The sequence below is a fragment of the Mastacembelus armatus genome, chromosome 24, assembly GCF_900324485.2.
Source record: "Mastacembelus armatus chromosome 24, fMasArm1.2, whole genome shotgun sequence".
Classification (NCBI taxonomy): Eukaryota; Metazoa; Chordata; class Actinopteri; order Synbranchiformes; family Mastacembelidae; genus Mastacembelus; species Mastacembelus armatus.
In genome coordinates, this window is record NC_046656.1 from 6,591,453 (window position 1) to 6,610,173 (window position 18,721).

Genomic DNA, 18,721 nt, shown 5'->3' on the forward strand with positions numbered 1-18,721 from the left:
TGTGTGTTACTGTACATGATTGTGTGTATGTGTATTTGGGGAGTCGGCGGTGAGTTAACTGTCAACAGACAGGCAGATAAATAATTCATGAACAAGGCCTTCAAGTCAGAGCAAGAGTAATTAGTGTCAACCATCGGGTTGCAAGTCCCGCCTTGCACTGATTAGTTCCTCACTGGAACGCTGCACACAATTACAGGCTTGACCCAGGCGTGAAATAGGCCCAGGCTACCAGCCCTCTGCTCCAAATAACATCACGAGACCATGTGGGCAGAAAAACACTGCCCTGTGCCTGATAAGCAGGCCTGTGTGTATATTTACACAGAGACTTATGGCTAAAGAACACTGGGGAGGCAAAGACTGTGGGGATAGATGATAAAACCACTTGAGAATTAATGGTTTATGAAACAGAGATGGTTCTATAAATATTTGGATTTTTGAATGAAAGTTTGAAACTGTATTTATATGCAGATATCATAATCTAAATAGGGTCTAGGCAAAAGTAGCAACAGTACAATTCAAAATGCATCAGCCTTTCAGGTAGCATGGGACAAGTGAGTTTGAGTCCCTTCATAAAAATGAAGGGACTTTCAGCAGAACAGTATTTCTGTGAACAAGTAATAAAATCTAAGTGCTATTAAGTGGACATTTTGCGTATCCAAATATTTTCAAAATTTTCTCCTCTGGACTCCTCCAGACCTAACCTCAAACATTTCACAGATGAAAACTCTATTGAAGGCGTCTTAAAGCATTTTTCTCAAATCTATAAGCCACTGTTGTCTCAAAAGGCAGGGATGGGTCTCGATAATAAGTCGCAGGAAAACTAGATGTTCTGAGGTACATTAGCTTCAGCAGTAACACAGTGTGATTCACAAGGCATTGTGTTTCTAACAGACCTCCAATAAACCTTGGAACAGGCCTGTGCTGTTTAAACACAAAGTTTAAGAGGAGGTCAGCTGAGGACACTGTCCTCCTATTATTACATGGGGGAAACCTAACCAGAGCCATGTGTCCACAGAAAAAGTGCAACAATTAAATTGTAAAGGTTTTGTTATGTTATGCAGAAGTGTCAAAAATGACAATAATTGTTAGTTCTAGTCAGAAACTAACTTTACCCAATTACTTGTGAAAAATTAAGAATTTCCTCTGTATAAAATGACAACATTTTCCCTAATATGAAAACTTGTTCATAGGTTAGGGATCCCAAACAATACCCTTGTTATTACAGCTGCCTGAAACCTTTTCTCCTCTAAGAACTTGGTTACCTGTTGTATGAATTTCTATTATCTATGCCTACTTAGGGCTACAACTAACAGTAATTGTAATTATTGATTAATCTGGGAATTCTTTTTGTGATTAATCAATTAATTGTCTGATCTTTTAAGTGTTAGAAAATATAGTACCTGTGCCAATTTACTAAAGCCCAAGGTGACAATAACAGATTACCTGTTTTGTCCAATCAGCAGCCCAAAACCTTAAAATAATTTAGTTTATGATCATGTCAGACAAAGGGAAAAAAAAGGATATCCTCAAAAATAAGAAGCTGGAACTATGGAACGGTTTTCAGCTTGAAAATTACATTTTGTCGAGCTACTTATATCTGTATTCAGCAGCAGTATTGTCAGTGTGTTTGTGAATACATGTGTGTGTTTGGGATTTTTTGGAATGACTCCATCAGTGGTGCTCATGGCCTTTTCTGGCTGCACCTGCCATTCCCCTGAATTCCTGGAGGTGAAATACAGGCGAATACAAATTCCAGGCATACAGGCAGGATTTGAGCACTGTAGCCAATAGCTACAAACTGTCAGTCAGTGTGACGTCTTTATTAAGGCTGTTCCCTGTCTCATTTTTATGACTTTAAGCTTACGGACGCAGAGAGCTGTGAAAAGGCAAGGCTGTAGAGCAGCTGGTACACATAAAGAAAATAATCACTGTTAAGTAGCAGAGTGCCAGAGTGGGAATAATCAGATATAGGATCTATGCTATTAAAATACAACATCATAGCCATTTATGTAATTAGTAGGATACAAAAAACAATCAATAACCAGAGGTGAGTGCCAACAGATATCTCTGTTCCAAAGGAATGAATGCGCCTGCCTAGAAAACATGACTCCAGTAAACCTTAACCTCCCAGTTTTACCCAGAGCAACTGTAAAGCAAGCTAACATTATGTGGACAGGTGACTTGTGGCCAGTGAGAGCTGCAGGTTTTCCCAGAAGACCTCCAGAGGTGGAACCAATGGTTTTCACCTGCTGCTGCACCAAAGACTCTTCAACTTCCCACCACAGGCAACGTTGAGTAATGCCTGTTTAAAAAGACCATGGAGATGGAATCTTGATTAACCATGAAACAAAAACTAGAGAACGACATAAACGAAAATACACACAGACACATGTGGCTCGACCCCTAACAGAATCTCATCTCAATAAACTCAAAGCCCATTTGATTTAAAAGCGAATTTAAAGCAAACACACATTAGCAGAACAAGATAAGCAATAAAGTACCGAAGATAAAATAACAACAACGGTTTGTGCAAACCAAAAGCTTCACCATGCATGAAGACAAAAGCATGTTTAGGCAAAGGCAGCATTTCCTAATGGAGAGAATTGAGCTGTTTAAGTAACAAATCTTACCTGGATGTTTATATGTGGGCAGCATAACCACATTATTATTAACATGTGAAAACAAATAAAATGGCGCATGGCAACAAACCCTACAGAAACTGGAGCCCTATATCTTCTCCCATGATTCCTACACTGTACAACCAGTAGAAACTACCTCAAAGCACCGCAATCATTTGTTCATTCGAAACAGAGGATATTCACCCAAACAGTAACAGACATGGTGTTGTCATAATAACGCACCACTGTAAATGCCCTTATAACGCAGATTCCTCGCTCCCCTGTCTAGTGTTGAGGCAGACACCCCCTGTAGCTTGGCTCTGGCTGTTTCTTTGATGTCATTCATTAGTAGACAAGGTAGATTAAAAAGAAAAGGGCAATGTCAAGACATTTTTTGTAAGAGGTTCATTTTTCACTTCGCAGTGTTTTTCTAACTCCATTATTACCTCACTGCACCATGCCATCAATCTATTTTCCCCCCTTCTGTAGTCGTCACTTTGTGTATGACTGGGCCGTTTGAGGACATGTTAGCTGCAGGGTCGCCATTTGTTCTCTTTCTCTTTGTTGCACTCCCTCCCTCTATCAATCATTCCTCCCCCGCCCTCCCCTATTTGCTAACCTCTGTTTTTTCACTGATTTCTTTTGAATCAGCACTGTGACATCTCTGTTTTTTTTTTAGTGATGCAGATTCCTGGTATAGCTGACAGCTCCTTTAGTCTCATTTATTAACAGTACGTTAAATAAAGTTCAACTGTTATTAAGTGGAAATGGAACAAAGACTGCATTAGATACTATTTTGACCAAGATGATTTTAGGGAACCTCGCCCCAGCTAAAGCCCCGAGGCCAGCAGCCTTTACGACCATGGCTGAGTCAAAACCTGTCCTCCCTATTTCCTCAGAGAATGACTATGCATGTGTGTGTGTTAGAAAGGGAGAGTACTGGGGGTGGAGAGGTCTGGAAAATTCCAAGTTCATAAAATGCAGGAGAGGAAATCGAAGTAGAAAAAAAATGAGTGGTTCATAAGAAACTTGCTGTTTATCTCAAAAACAGTGTTGTCTGCTGCTGTTAGTGGCAAACATTAATATGAATTTGGAAAATGCTAAATATATAGAAATAGTCTATGAGCACACACACACACACATATATACAGGGTTTAGCATTATAAAGAAACATATCTAGTTCTTGTTAGTCCTACTAACAATAACAACCTAACAAACCCCACAGTCATGTTTGTCTCCTGATCAGGGGGCATTTGTTCCTTTTCATACCCTTCCCATGTTTCCAGTCCACTGCTACAGTGAGTCTTGAAGAAAGGCAAAATGCCCAAAAAACAAATATTAATCCGCATTATATACTGTAAGTGCATTCCAGTGAAATCAAAGTGAAGCAACACTAATTTAAAATATGCTTTACCAAAATATTAAGACAAACTTTAGCTGAATCTAATTTTCCCTTTAAGGCAATATTTCACCATTAACCGCTTCAGCAGGGCGGTAATCATTGCCCTTACTTTGTTTCAAAAACCGATCAAATGATAATCTAACATGAGCACAGCCATGCAGTAACAAGAAACTAAACACCTCATTAATCTGACTATCTGATTAGACCTGATTAGGTTATTTTCAGTGAGTGTTGATGTCAGTTCATTTGGAAGAAGAGTAAAGGCTTGTTTTTTATAACCACTTCTGAGTTTATGTGTAAGGTTGCTGAAGGCAGAGCTTTAGGACTTTAGATAAACACAATCTTTTAGACTTGCAATGTTTTAAAAACATTGGTTAGGTAATTACTGAACCACATCAAATTCTTGTTAGTTTAAGAAGCTCCAATTTCAATCATGGTCTTTGAGCTTCCTGTTGAATGGCCAGTTTCATTTATATAATTTGACATAGACTCCTGTTCATAAAATATACTGGCTGCTTTATAAATCAATAAAAACATATAATTAATATTGTTACTATAGCTAATAATGTACACTAATTAAAACTTAGAACAGCTAGTTGGTAAACATATATTTAGGCCCCCAAAGCAAATCCTACACAACCAAATACACAGACACTGGACACATGTACTGTAATAGTTTCTCCCTTTCAGAGTGTGATGATAATCTTAACCAGCCAGCAGCAGCAAGCCATCTTGATCCAGCTCAGGCCTGGCTAACTGCTCAGTCACCTTATTGCAGGTTATGAGGACGTCATGCTCACATCAAGCACTGATGAAACAGCATAGGTCTACGATCTTGGATGGCTATCTTTTATACTGCAAGACTGACGGGGTACATGAGAGGTACTGAGAGAGATGGAAAATGCATGCAAGACAAAGAAAGCAGTGAAACAGAGGCAAAGACTACTTTAAATAGGAGAAAAACAGAGGAAATCAACAGCAGAGCAGTTTGGTAAAGAGGAGATGCCTAAAAGATAAAAAGGCAGAAAAGAGTAATGAACTGAACTGTCTTTGTTTACAAGAAAAGTAAAGGGCAACATTTGCTGCTTGTCGTGCACTTCCTGGGGAGCATCAGGATTTTAATATTTTTGTATTTCGGTAGTACATCAATTAATTGGGCAGAAATTTCCAAACTATACCAAAGGACTTTTCCATACGCCTGTTAATATGCTTATACTGGAAAACAGTCATTACAGCAGTCTATCTGATGAGCTTGCTAGTTCTGCTCTCATAATGGCACTTTTGCAATGTTGACACAGACCACGATCACAGAGAACTCAGAGTGAGTTTAGTGGATGTTACTCTATGCAAAACAACTCAGAAACAGACTATAAAACACAAGCTGACACATGGGACTTCAACTTTGAAGTAGAGGCACAGAAAAGACCACATTCTGAAGGGCATTAGAAATCAATGAATGACATGGTAACAGATCAGTTTTAATCTACAAGCACATGCTTCTACCACATAATTTTAAACCAACACACAGACAGACCAGTCCAAAAAAAAAATCCAGACAAGTCATCCATATCTTGGTTTTGTACTGAAAATGTCTGCATTTATCCTGGGCTAACGTTTTAGTTTGATGTGCATTCCTATGGTACAGCAGGGATTAGACATGCAGGCTATCAGAAAATCTCTCTCATCTATTATAGTCTTCACACAAGCCCCAGGAGCCACGAAAATTACACATACTACATATGGACACTCTTCTCAGAGTGCAATCTCTTTATCTGGGCTTAGTTTAACATGTAGTTTGGACTACTAAATATTTTCTGTACATAAAAAAGCTGGAAAAAAAACAGGGAAAAAAAACCTACAGCCTTTAAAAACCCAGATTGCTAGTTTCTTTCCTCGCAAATTAACTGTGATAGTAAAAGGTCCCTCAGGGCCACATATCTCCATTTTACAACCAGGCATCTCTTTGCGAACTAATCCCCCACCACCTCCTGTTGCTATACCTTTCCCCCACTCCAACAGGAACTTATTTCAATCAACAGAATGAAAAATTGCTCTTTTCTTGTACTTTATTCTGCGACAGCTCTACAGTCGCCGACATGTTGACACGTATTCTGTTGCAGCACTCATTAAAATTTGCTCTGAAGGAAAAACTGGGCTAAATGCCTAAAATATTAGTGTTAAATAATTTTAAGTGTCAAAGCAGGTGATGAACAGTTCCCAGAGGGATGAAACCTGCTTCTGTTGTTCCTATGTAGAAATATCCATCAGGTCAAAACACTGTTCAACATGGCAAAGTCTCAGTGCCTGAGGGGCTTCATAATCGATGTGAACATGTGCGAGTTCGTGTGTGTGTGTGTGGGTGGGTGTGTGGGTGTAGTGTTTGTCAAATGTAGAAAGATTACAAACAAAAATCTTACCGAATTCCCATTTATAGTGTCCACTTTAACCAAGCCTGCATATTGATTATTCTGTTATAACAAGCTTCTCCAATCTGTGTGCCTATACTCACTCTCTATTACTATAAGGGTCTTTTAGTGATCTTTGACACAAACACAAAATGATTTTCTACCTCCTTCCCATGAGTGGATTTTAATATCCCTCTAATATCAGCCCATTTAGTCTCACTTCTACAATTCCCATTATTCAGAATGTAGTCGCTTCTTTCAGAAAAAACTATTAAGAAATATCACTGCACTGTAAATACAAAATGACACATTATTTTTAAATACCTCGATTTGAATGGGAAATGAGTCAAATAGTCCTACAATAATAGTTTTCCTTTTTTTAGAAAACAAAACCTAAAGACTCTAAAAAGGACTGACTCACATGCTAATCCACTGTACTCATGCAAATGTAAAGTCAAAATGTTCTGAAATGAAACAACATAAATCATCAGAAAGCAACGGGAGCCCTTATCTGGTCCAGATGATTGAGAAAGCAGGCAGTAAACCTACTCCAAAGGCCTTGAAAACAGTTGTTATTCTTGATAATGTGCAAAGCGCTGTCAAACTGACACCCTAACATACAAAGTGTACAGATCACTTTCAAATGAACCCATGCTGGTTGAGGTTTGCAGCTGTCTACGTGTGAGCAGCAGGAAGACAAAGGAATGGAGGTATGACAAAAAGACAAAGAAAAATCTGGACATTGGTATTTTGGTAGAAGTCAGCAAAGACTATGCAGTGCATGACGTTTAGGAAGGTCAAGAGACATATGGTCCAGCAAAAATGTTCTTCCTCCAACTGAGAAAGTGTTGCTAAATTGCACATGACAAACTGCTCGACACTTTCATGCTGTTATGTTTTCATACAGTTTCTCCCATGTGCCATGGCTACCAAACCACGTGCTGTCTGCAAATATGAAAGATTTCTAAATTGCTTATGATAATAAAAGCTGACCTTAACTAAAACTGCTTCAAGGGAGTGAGAGATGGGAATTTTTGCTTTCTCACAAGGCATGAAACTTAACTGAACTTGTGGTTGCCATAAATAACAAGAGCTGTAGTGTGAGGCTTCAGTGAAAAGGAGAAACATTTAACTCCAGAGAGCAGGGTTTAAAACTCAGCATGAACCCAGATGGTTGAGGGACAGTGAGCTGTTTGGTGGCTGCTGCAAGGTCACCAGTGCAGGTAGAAGAAGCTCAGCTGAACTTCAGATGCTTTGGAGCTAGAAATAATCCCTGTTGTGTTTATGCTTTCTTGACAGTTCTCATTCAGGACCACATCTATGAAAGTACAGTCTTGAAACTGGCGCTCTGGTCTATGTGTTAACACAGGATTTACACATTAGCTTGAGGCTCCGCTCAGCAACAGTTGTCTTCCAAAAGACCAAAAGGCAGCAAAATAACTTCCAAATTCATTGTTTCATGGCCATTGGTGGATGCTAAATTTGACTAGTTTTGCTCAATCCAAATAGTGACAGAAACACCTTACTACAATCAGAACTAACAACCACTGATGCACAGCAGAGGGAAAATAGGTTCCAGCCATTTCCATTGAAAGCTTTTCACCTGAAGCCTTTTACATTGCTGGCGCACACTGACCTGACCTGACCCCAGCAGCTGACATCCCAAGGACACTTCTGTCCCATCTTTAATAATAGACATAAAATAGCTGTGAGAGATATTCTTACAGTGGTGACAGACACGCTCCTAATGCTTTTAACAGGCCTACAAAGGAAAAAAAGACCAATATAAGGTATACAGTTTTTTTAAATCTACTCCTCAGAAAAAAAAGTTGAGTTGCACCTTGTCCTTTGGTTTAAGATCTGTTCGATTTCATACATGAATAAAGACCCAAAAGCTTTTGATCGTTCTTAAAATAGAAACATTAGGAACCAAAGTACGGGCTAATCTCTGTAAATGGATTAATAATTTGTGAAGCTGAGAACAGAGGCATAAAAATTCCCTTGTTGTGAAAGGCACATGAAAAGGTCTCTCCTGAACAGCTAGTGTTAGGACTTATCAGTGTATGAGGCTGTGTGTGTATATGTGTGTGCATGTGAGACACAAGCGTGCTGTGATCACAGATGTAATCCTTCGGCTAATCTGGCAGATCACAGCCCTGAGGTAGATCAAACTGATATCTGACACCATCTTGTCTGACTTCACACCCTGAAATTATCTCAAATATTAAAAATATACAGTATCCCAGTTTTATATGGGATTGTTTGTGGAAGTTATATATAAATGCAAACTGCAGCAGACCTCAGTACAGGGGCAGAGGACTGGAGTAAAAAGGGAGACGAGGTCTGAAAGTTTTTGTTAGCGTCTGGGTTCAGGGCAAAACTACACGACTGAAACAGGTATAGAGTTTCCTATGTGTAATCTCAACATCTGACGTGCACATGTGCTCGCACGCACGCACGCACGCACACACACACACACACACACACACACACACACATACACACTGTACAGGAAAGGGGGGATTTGGGGATGCAGTCTTGGACCAAACCCAAACCCTGTAATTCAAAAATGTCATCGCTGAACAAGAGGGACCTGTTTGGTAAATAAGAGAGTGGTTCAACATTGCAGACGCGTAACGTCCCACACCACATCTGCTCTCCATTCTGATGTGGAGCAAGAAATGAAGGAACAGACAGAGAGAGAGAGGGACATGAAGAAAGAATGTTAATAGAATGAGAGAAAAGCTGAGAAAAAAATGAAAGCAGCAGAGAACAGAGAAGAAAAAAAAAAACAGGCTGCTAAATGTCTGCAACACAATCCTGTTTTGCCTCACTCTGCCCACCCATGATTTAATGCATGCACATCAGGTTTGGTGTATGTGCCCAGTGCGGCTAGCACAAACTTTCAACACTACCCACAATGCCTCTCTCCCTAATCAACGTTATGAGGGGCGATCTGAAGAAACAAAGTACGCAAAATCAGATTCCCCACATGAGCTGCTTGTATAAAAAGGAGCAATAATAAGTAAAAAACTACTTCTGCAAAGTTTTCTCCTCGTGCCCCCTCCCTTTGCTGTGTGGAAATGGTAAATACAGGATTATGCAAATGATTATACAAGGCATTAAATGTTTCTAGTTTCAAATGTGGTGGAAGGCCTGTGGTTTTGGAGTCAAAGGGAAAGAACCAACTCACTAAATATGGATCACTTGGGGAAAGAAAGAGGAGTCTGCCAGCAAATGAGTTCAATGCTAACATATTGTTTTGACTGGAACATGCATGGTCACCACATGTGTGTATATGTTTGTGATTGTGTGCATGTTTCCTTTCATTTTGAGTAAAACTTGAAAAATCCCTCTCTCATCTTGTGGATAATGTTTATTCTGGCTATTTAATATACAACTGCCAGGAGGGTCTCGAAAACACAATCCATAAAAAAAAAAAAAACTGCAAAAATGTGTGCAGGCAATACACAAAAAGGGGAAATACTACGACAAGAATGTCAAATCTGGGTAAAAACCTGAGCTACTGCATGTCATTGATCTGCTACAAACCACCACATACAGTCAACAACCCCAATTTACATCACGATAGTTTTAGATTGCATTTTATGTTAAGTGGGTTTTTTTTATAGGTGCTCTGTCTTAGCAAAAAAAAAAAAAAAAAAAAAAAAAAGAGAAAGAAAAAAAAGACAAAACAGTGGTTACATTTAAGAAATTGGGTGTATTTTTTGAATTTAAAAGGGTTTGTTGAAACATACTTAGTGCTTAAAACACAGTTTAAGGATACGCAGATTTCTGTACAGAAACCCAGGTGAAATCACTAAGTGAAATTATTAAGTTGAGTGTAATCACATAATTCTATAGACCAAAATTTGCTTCAAAGGACAGTGAGCTTATTATTGGGTTATGTCAATCACTGAAAGCTGAAAGAATTAATTTATGGGTAGTGGTAATGTATCAGGAAAACATTATCACAAGGTTATTTACTTCCCCATACCTGATTCCAGGTGCATGCGTATGGCTCTGGAGGTGCTCCTGCCAGCGCTGGTGATGGTGGTGATGGAGACAGAGAGGGGAGGATGGGTGAGGAGGATGGGGATGGGGGTGAGGGTATGTGCAAGCAGAGAGGCAGCAGGAGCAGGATGAAGTGGTTCCGGGGTGGGCAATGGAGCCAGCTCCAGGCCCTGTGCTTGGATTCTGGAAGAGTGGGCACTCCTGCTGGCCACACGGGCAGCACAGGGTGGACTGGAAATGACAGTGCTGGCAGCAGAGTGATGGGAGCTGGAGGGGAGGAGAGGAGGAGGAGGATGGGGAAAGAGTAGAGGAGATGTGGCGTTTAGCCAGCCTCTGGGAGTCTGTGACAAGAGGAGATGAGGAGGATGGCGGAATGTTCCCCAGCGAGCCGTTCTGTTTGACCACTGCACCATTTTGGCTCGCTCTGTTTGCTCTCTGGACAACATGTGATCTCTGCTGCGCTTTAGACGATACGTCCTTAACTGAAACATCTTCATCTCCGTCACTACTAGAGGCAGCTGTGAGAGGGTCCTGGCCTTTGCTGACTGGTGTACTGGTGTGCGAAGGGGCATTTCCGTTAGCACTGAGAGTGTGGTGGCCTCCATTGCTGAGGGCCAAGGGGTCTCCACTCGTATCACTCAGGGCCATGGTCCTCTCCCAGTGGGCCTGGCAGGGACACTGTCACTCCTCTGGGAGAGAAGAGGAAAACAGAAGAAAAGAGAAACAAGGTCAGGTTGACTAACAACACAACTAATGTAGAGGTCATCAGGGCATGACACTAAATGAAATGATAAATACGAGGTTTGAGCTGTAAAGTAGTCAGCATTCATAATTCAAGCCAGCCTGGCTCTCTCCAAAGGTCAATAGATCTTTTCTTTAATCAGTTGTTTAATCAGTACAGCATGACAGGTTTTTGTTTATACATGGAATAATGAGCAGGATTATTTCTTGGCCAGCAGCAGTGACTTTCCGTGTTTAAGAGAATCTGTTGAAAGTTGTGTAGATCTGAAAACAGGGACGACCGTGAATAACCAGTGCTATTAAATAACTTCACAGCAAATTAATCAACAGTGACGGTCACTGTAGTTAGCTGCAGTATTTGACTGTGCCACTAGGTGAAGCCTCCTACTCTTCTGTGAGATTAAGTTGCACGTGTTTGCCAACTGCTTGGTTGCCATTCAAAGAATAATTAAGTTGCAGTGTGGTTTTCTGTGTTCCCTGTGGCAGTCATGTTAATGTACACGTGAAGGTGTCTGGCGGCTGTTTGGTTTAGCTAGCTGTCTAAGGCTCAGACTCTGGAAGCTGAGCATCAGGTTGTCTACATATTGTCTACACTGCTTTCATTACAAATGAAGCAATTTGTATTTTGGACCCCCACTGGTTCAACTTTTCCAAAACCAGAGCCTGCTGAAATGGCCTGAAAAAGCATAATATTTTTTAGTCAGCTTGTTTCTTCACAGAAATTATGGAGAATAACTCTTGTCTGCGCAGGATAATTGTTTACTAAGTATTTTAATTTTTCAAAATCCACAAAGCTGTCTTACTCACGTACTGTCATGTGGTCAGGAGTGAAATGTTCTTTGGAGTTTCTGAGCTGTAGCAGCAGTTTTTTCCCAGAAGAACTAGAATTTATTCAATTCAGAGTGAACCTCAACCACATGGAACAATTATAGTGTACTGTGTTGGGTCCCTATTCTAATTTTAATAACTACAATCTAATGTTTCACATTCTGACCATCTGTACAGTAGTCAACATAGTCAACATAACTAGGACATAAGATGTAGGGTTGTAGTACATATTTTGGTCATCTCTGATTAATTTAACTACCAGAAATGTAAAATGTGTAATACTGAGTGATTTATTAGCAGAAATGGAATATAATATTAATAAATCTGTTGTCCGAGTGTTATTACTGGAAAATACCAACTGTTGCATTTTCTTAATCTTAGAATGAACCTTTTAAATCTACATAGGGGGTGGGTCTCCTTTTACAGAGGCAGCCATGTTGCATTGCCATGTTTCTACAGTAGCCCAGAATGGACAAACCAAACACTAGGTCTAGAGAAGGAATTATGTTTTGTTTTAAAGGTAATAGCCACTGAACCCTTCCTCATATCAGGAAACAGGTGGTTGGGGTGGGAGTGCTCAGAAGGTTGCATTTTGTAATTTTACCATTAGATGTTACAAAATATTTCACATTTTACACATTGCACCTTCAAGTGGGTTTCAAAATTATGTACATTTTTCACTGGTCCACCTAGTGCTCATCTGGCTAATTATTTCAGATGTAATATGATATCTGACAATTAACGGATACACTAAAGCTATACAACAGGATCACAGCTCTGACAGCTGCTGTCTGAAATATGATTTTTTTTTTTTAAATTTCTGCACTGTAGCACTTCTAAAACTTTTTTTTTATCTTTCACTTTAGACCATCTTGTGAATGACTCCTTTAAATCCATGAAGACAGTGCCAAGATTCTGCTATCTCTGATGCCTTTAGAGATAAAACCCCGACATGGAGGCTGGTGACGTAGAAAATATTTCAGCTGCCACCGACCTAAACTGATTACTGTAGCGTTTCAATAATACACCCATATTCCTCACAACGCACACTGTAGCTACTTTAAAGTTACTTAGATGTCACACCTAGTTTCTTAAAATATGCTAGAACATAAAGATTAATCACATTTAAATAAGGAAGTTACACACACAGATTTTCATTTCAGCCACACTATGACCCCAGGATATTACAAAAATATAAAATGGATACGCTTACATTTGAATTCCAAGTTATAGCTCTCACAGGGTACGTGATCAATGCGCTCTGTGATACCTCAACATGAGTGAAACATGAGCACGACAGCCCGTCATGTCAGCGGTGGCTGGGAGGACGGGATTGGAGAGGCAAAGAAAAAGGAGAGGAAGAATAACTCCAGAGCCCAGAGATCTCAGAATAGCAGAGTGCTTAAACCTAAATGAAGTCATTAGTCTAGCTCCCACAGCTGTCAAAGCCCTGAAATGGCTTAAAAAGACTGGATAAAAACAAGAAAGTTTAGACTGGAGTTTAAATAAGACAAATTACATAAGGAGACTAAGACTTGGTGCTATATTGTGTAATAAATTGTGCAACTGAGTTTTTCTTTCTATTGTTTGGCTCTAAAGGAATTTAGCCTCAGTTTTGTCTGTGGACCAATGCACAGCGCTGACATGCAGGTGAGACATTTAGGGCAGTCTGCATTGACACAAGCAGGGTCTTGTGTTGCTCTTCAAAGTAAAAGCTGACAGCTGGACCAAGCTGTACCATGAACTGGTAATAAGGTTCAAAATGCTTCTGCTCTTGCTTCTATTTATAAAGGAGGTTTAGTTAGATTAAAGAATCAAGACAACTGAATTAAAGCACAGTGTCACAATTCTAGCTGAGTAGCAAATAGCTACAACAGAAACGAAGAACGTAACGCTACCAACCAAGGCACGGATAAAGGCAGAATGTATTAAATAGTTTCTTTCCTTTCACATAATTAATTTTGACAAACTTTTTCAGAAGAGGGGAAGAAAAGTTGAAGATATAAATTACTGTTTTGCACCCACTAGTGCAAGAAACAATTATTATAAATTCAAAGTATGGCTCACTGGTTGTAAATGCACAGTTGCTGCAATTGGCTTGATTGACCTAACCTAACTAAATCCAAAATCATCACTCTTTCTTAATCCAACAGGTCAACCTCTGTCACTGAGAATGAGACTATTGTTTTCACCACCAAACCAGAGGTTTTAAAGGCCGGTAGGCACAGGTAGTCGCCCCCTAAAAACTCACAGGTCGTGCAGAATTATTGAAGAATTATTAAGGGCATTCAACTTTTAAACACCAACATGTATAATGATTCCCATGGCAAGTAGTCTGGAATAACACAAGTGACGACGAAGCGCTTCTTCTGCCGTCTCTCATGTGACCTTTATAGATTATGGGGTGTGAGAGAGATGTAGAGATCTTGGCAGGCAGCTACTCAACACAAGAAAAGGCATCCTGCATCCCTTTAATTAAAGCTAATAGGCAGTAATTACCAGGAATCAGTCAAAGTGATAGTTAATAACCACACTGCCTCTAATAATAACATCAACAAAAACCTGACTGCAGGCATCGCTGCTAGGACACACATGCTTGACGTGGCTTTAGGACATGTACTTTTTTAAATGTTTCTGGTTGTCAGGAGAGATTTGGGGCATATTTGACCCCCTCGGGGCACCTTTTCACAGCTGGGCTGTTAAACATACCACTCTGATGGTGCTGACTTAAGGCTGCAGTAAAGTAGGTGAGCACAACAGGTCAACCCAGATGAACAACGTGATTATTGGGATGGTTTTTGAATTGAGAAAGTTAACGTATTATTTTCTTCATGTTAACTATGTTACAACAGCCTGGAGATATATGAGATTTTGCAAATGTACTTAGACAGTATTTGATCTACATTACAAAAACGAATGGGAAAAATCTTCCTAGAAATTGTATCACAAAATACATTACTTGCCTTTATCCAGGCTGTGGGCAGAACAATGAAAACACGAATTCATCCACCAGGTTCAAGGATGGACTGGATAGTAAACTCACTTTACTCTGGCTGTTTTTTATAGCTGACATAAATCTTGATGATAGTTAGACTATGCATCATGGTAATGATATGTCAACCAGAACCAAGTTATATTAGGGGAGGATAATTCTAAGGCAGAGGGCTTAAGAAAAGCTAAGGACAAATACCCTCATGACACCTATTAATCAAAAAAATATTACTTTTCTGAGAGCTTGCTTTGTTACGGACTCTTTTTCAATACACTGAGATGACTAACTCATTTAAAAATACCAGATCTGCTTCTCTTCAGTCTGAAACAGCAGCTCAACAAAGAAAAATAGAGATGAAGTCTTTTTACATCCTATCCGCGCTGCTTCCAGCCTAACCTCTTGGACAGACACACTGACGCTCAACAACGGAGACGCATGGATCCTAAAATGCACCCAGTCCTGATCTTCTCACTCACTATTTTCTCTGTTCACACGGACCCATTCTGCGATTTAAACTTGCTCTAAGAAGTGCAGAAAAACTGTAGAAACGGGGCAGCAGACAAAAACAGCCCCAAGAGTAGGTAGTATTCAAAGTCTCCCACCGTGTTTGTGTCTCCGGGCGCTGCGCGCTTCTTCTCGCCGGGTCGGAGCTGCAACACGCTGCGCTTCGTTTCCACCGGTTTGGGTTCAAATATCCGCAAGGCTGGTAAAACAATACACCCATGAAAGGCAGCAACAAGTCTAGGGGAGAGCGGGCTGTCTATCTCGAGAGTGTGTCCTGCCAGAATGACAAACAGCCACACACACACACACACACACACGCACGCGCGCGCGCGCACACACACGCATACAGTACGCACAAGCCCCGGCTCTGCTCTCTCCGGAGGGACGCAGGCAGGAGCCGGTGGGTTGGGACTGCACCGAGCAGCACTGATAGGACGGTCACGCCGTCAGCTTTAACCCGCTCGCTGCCACACTGCTTTCAGTCGCGCACCCGGTCACAGCAAACACCACCACACGAAGGAAAGCAGCGACCAGAGCGAACCATCAGTTCACTGTTCACCGTGAAGAACCGAAATTTACTGGTAAATGCTGTTCAGATGTGGGGATTATATTCTCCTATGTACAGCAAGAGTGCGAGTTAAATGTACTGCATGAGGTTTCAAAACCCATCCTGGACCATCATTTAAATTATTTAACTTATTTCATCTGCACTATTAAAGTCACTTTTCCAAAGAAAAGGAAAAAAAAAACAACAGTGCAAATTAATGATATGCTTATATTATATATGCTTTCTGGAAAAGGCCATTGGGCTAATGACTATGAAGGTTTATACTACCTGAATAATCAAAGTAATTTCTTTTCGCTAGTCTCCTGATGAGATTAGTTTTTGAGACAATATTCAAACTGTAAATATAAAGATTGCACAATAATTAATAGAGCACAACATTCATTATCAAAGTTTCATTAATGTGCACAATAGACCTCCTTCAAGCTTGCTCAGAGGCAGCAAACAGCCTTTAATTATCTGAAATTCTACCATATAATTCTTTAATAGGGCCGCACCCATTTTTAACACATCAGTTTACTTAAATTATAGATTACTGTTCAGATGTGTTGGCTGCTCTTTTAGGTTTAGTTTAATAACTACTTTAAAATGCAGTCTTTTCTCCCTCCCTCTCTACCCAGGGAAACAAACGCTCTGGGTGACTGTGGTCTCATTCAAACCTCAGAGCGGGTGCAAATGTCCAAGTTAATACATACGAAACATAATATTTCATTTTACAACATGTGACTGTTATTAAAAATGTCATCAACAATTAGTTGTAACTTTTATGTGATTACATGTAAAAGTACATGACCACATGTTCTGCATCACTTCTGTTATGTCACTGGTGAAAAGCAGCATACGTGCAACAATACTGTTTAGTTTATCGTGCACAATGCAAAAATCAAATGGGAATGAATGCAAGTATGTCATTTTAATCTTTCGGTTTCATTAGAGGTCGTGGGTGTCAGAAGAAACATGTCATAACACTGAAGACACTTCTGGAAATGCATTTTACAACAACTGATTCTTCTCAGCAGGGGAGGAGGTTTATCACAGGGAATGCTGGGAAGGCAGAGGGCCATACCTGGCTTTAATTTCAGCTGTCCGCTATGATTAGGACACAGTTCATATAAGCTGTAATCATCAGCACCAGTGAGGCTCTCATTCACAGCTGGCCTGAAGGCCGATATAAGCCCAGGCTGTTTAGTTCCTTTTATTTGTCTCTAGTAATAATACCTGGTGCTATGTACAGTCCGTTGCATTGTATTGTTCAGCTCTCTGTCTGATTTGTAATTAAATTTAGGCCTCATTCACTGTAAGAAACATCTCAGTGCAGTAGAGAGAAAGCTGCCTGAGTTATTACACAGTCCATCAGCAACCCACTGATAGTGGTCATGCGGCTGGTCAGCCAAGGACAGTGATGCCGTCCTTTGAAATAGTGTTAAAATATTTAAACACTAAAATCATTGTCCAGCTTCTTACCTATCAATGTTAATTTCATATATGGTGTTAAAGTGCATGAAAAATAATAGGTTTGGGTTTAGCCATCTAGGGCCAAGATCTGCCCACATGGAGTTAGGAACCACATCAAAAGCTGTAGTGTACCAGGAAGGATGGAGGCCCTGGTTGAAAGCTTGACGGCCTCTAGGAAAATTGCACACAATCCATTACGAAAAAAGATTAGGATGGGGGGGCGGGGTGATTAGCTTCAAGAACGAAAGAGGAATACGACAACTTATTTTAGGTTTTGACATAGCATGTCAAAAATAATAATTCACTGTGTTTTCAAACTCACTTTTAACTAAAGGCCAATTCCACATTTATGGGTTGGAAGAACTATCATTTCCTTTTCTTTTGGATTTGTTAACTGTAACAAATGCAATGCAAACAGCAAATTGTTCTCTCTGTGCCCTAACAAAACAGAAGTGCATGAAACCTCAAACAGCTGCAAAAAAGTATGATACAACGACGATGATGACAGAGAAGGAAAAAACTCAAGAGGCTTTATCCTGTAAATTTAAACATGATCAAACTTGTTTTGTGATTTGAAAGCACATTAAGAGTGATCTAATAGTAGAGTCTTGAGATGCTGAGTCGTAATGTGCTCTGACATATCTGCAGGAAGGCGGCAGGTAATCCTAGAAGCCCTCTGAGCATTGCAGCTACTCCTGTACGTGATAATGTCTGGTTAGCAAGAAAGAGGAGGAGAGAAGCAAGGAGTAAAAAGTCAGAACTGAAAGACTACTTAAAATAGGCCGTGTTTGAGCCTATGTTGATAAATGCAAAAAAATGCAAGTCTGACTGGATGAATAAGAGACTGAAAAAAAAAAATGCAAATGGGCTCCCCTTAGCAGCATTGCTGACATTGCTCCCTGGCTTCTGTAGGTCTACGTTTCGGAAACCAGGGAAACCCTATCCCGTCGACACCTTGGTGGTGAGGACGGACACCTCCCACCCGATTAGCACTGAGACCTTTGCCCAGAAGGACCCAAGAGCACTGAGGAATGGCTGGGAGCCAAATGGAAGCTAACGTCTGAGTTTTCTTGCATTTGAATTTAGGAACAGGGGGTCTTATGTAGGGTTAATTCACTATGTTCATGTCTTCTCCTATGCTACACGCTGCAGAGTAAATCGCATGAAAAATTATTTATTAGATGTAAAATGCATGAG

At 40.2% G+C, this 18,721-nt stretch overlaps 1 protein-coding gene across 7 annotated transcripts in view; it reads right to left on the reverse strand.

Annotated features, from left to right (window-relative positions):
* The window catches only part of disp1 (dispatched homolog 1 (Drosophila)), a 72,697-nt gene that overhangs the window by 11,328 nt on the left and 42,648 nt on the right, over nucleotides 1-18,721 (reverse strand). For 5 of the 7 annotated variants that reach the window (XM_026318999.1, XM_026319001.1, XM_026319000.1 and 2 more), the window contains one exon: nucleotides 10,423-11,128. In XM_026318999.1, coding sequence (XP_026174784.1) covers nucleotides 10,423-11,087 — 665 coding nt within the window. In that variant the 5' untranslated portion in view covers nucleotides 11,088-11,128. Of the gene's footprint in view, nucleotides 1-10,422; nucleotides 11,129-13,221; nucleotides 13,275-15,602; nucleotides 15,798-18,721 lie in introns of those variants that run through there. The other 2 variants (XM_026319005.1, XM_026319004.1) reach the window with 2 other exon arrangements.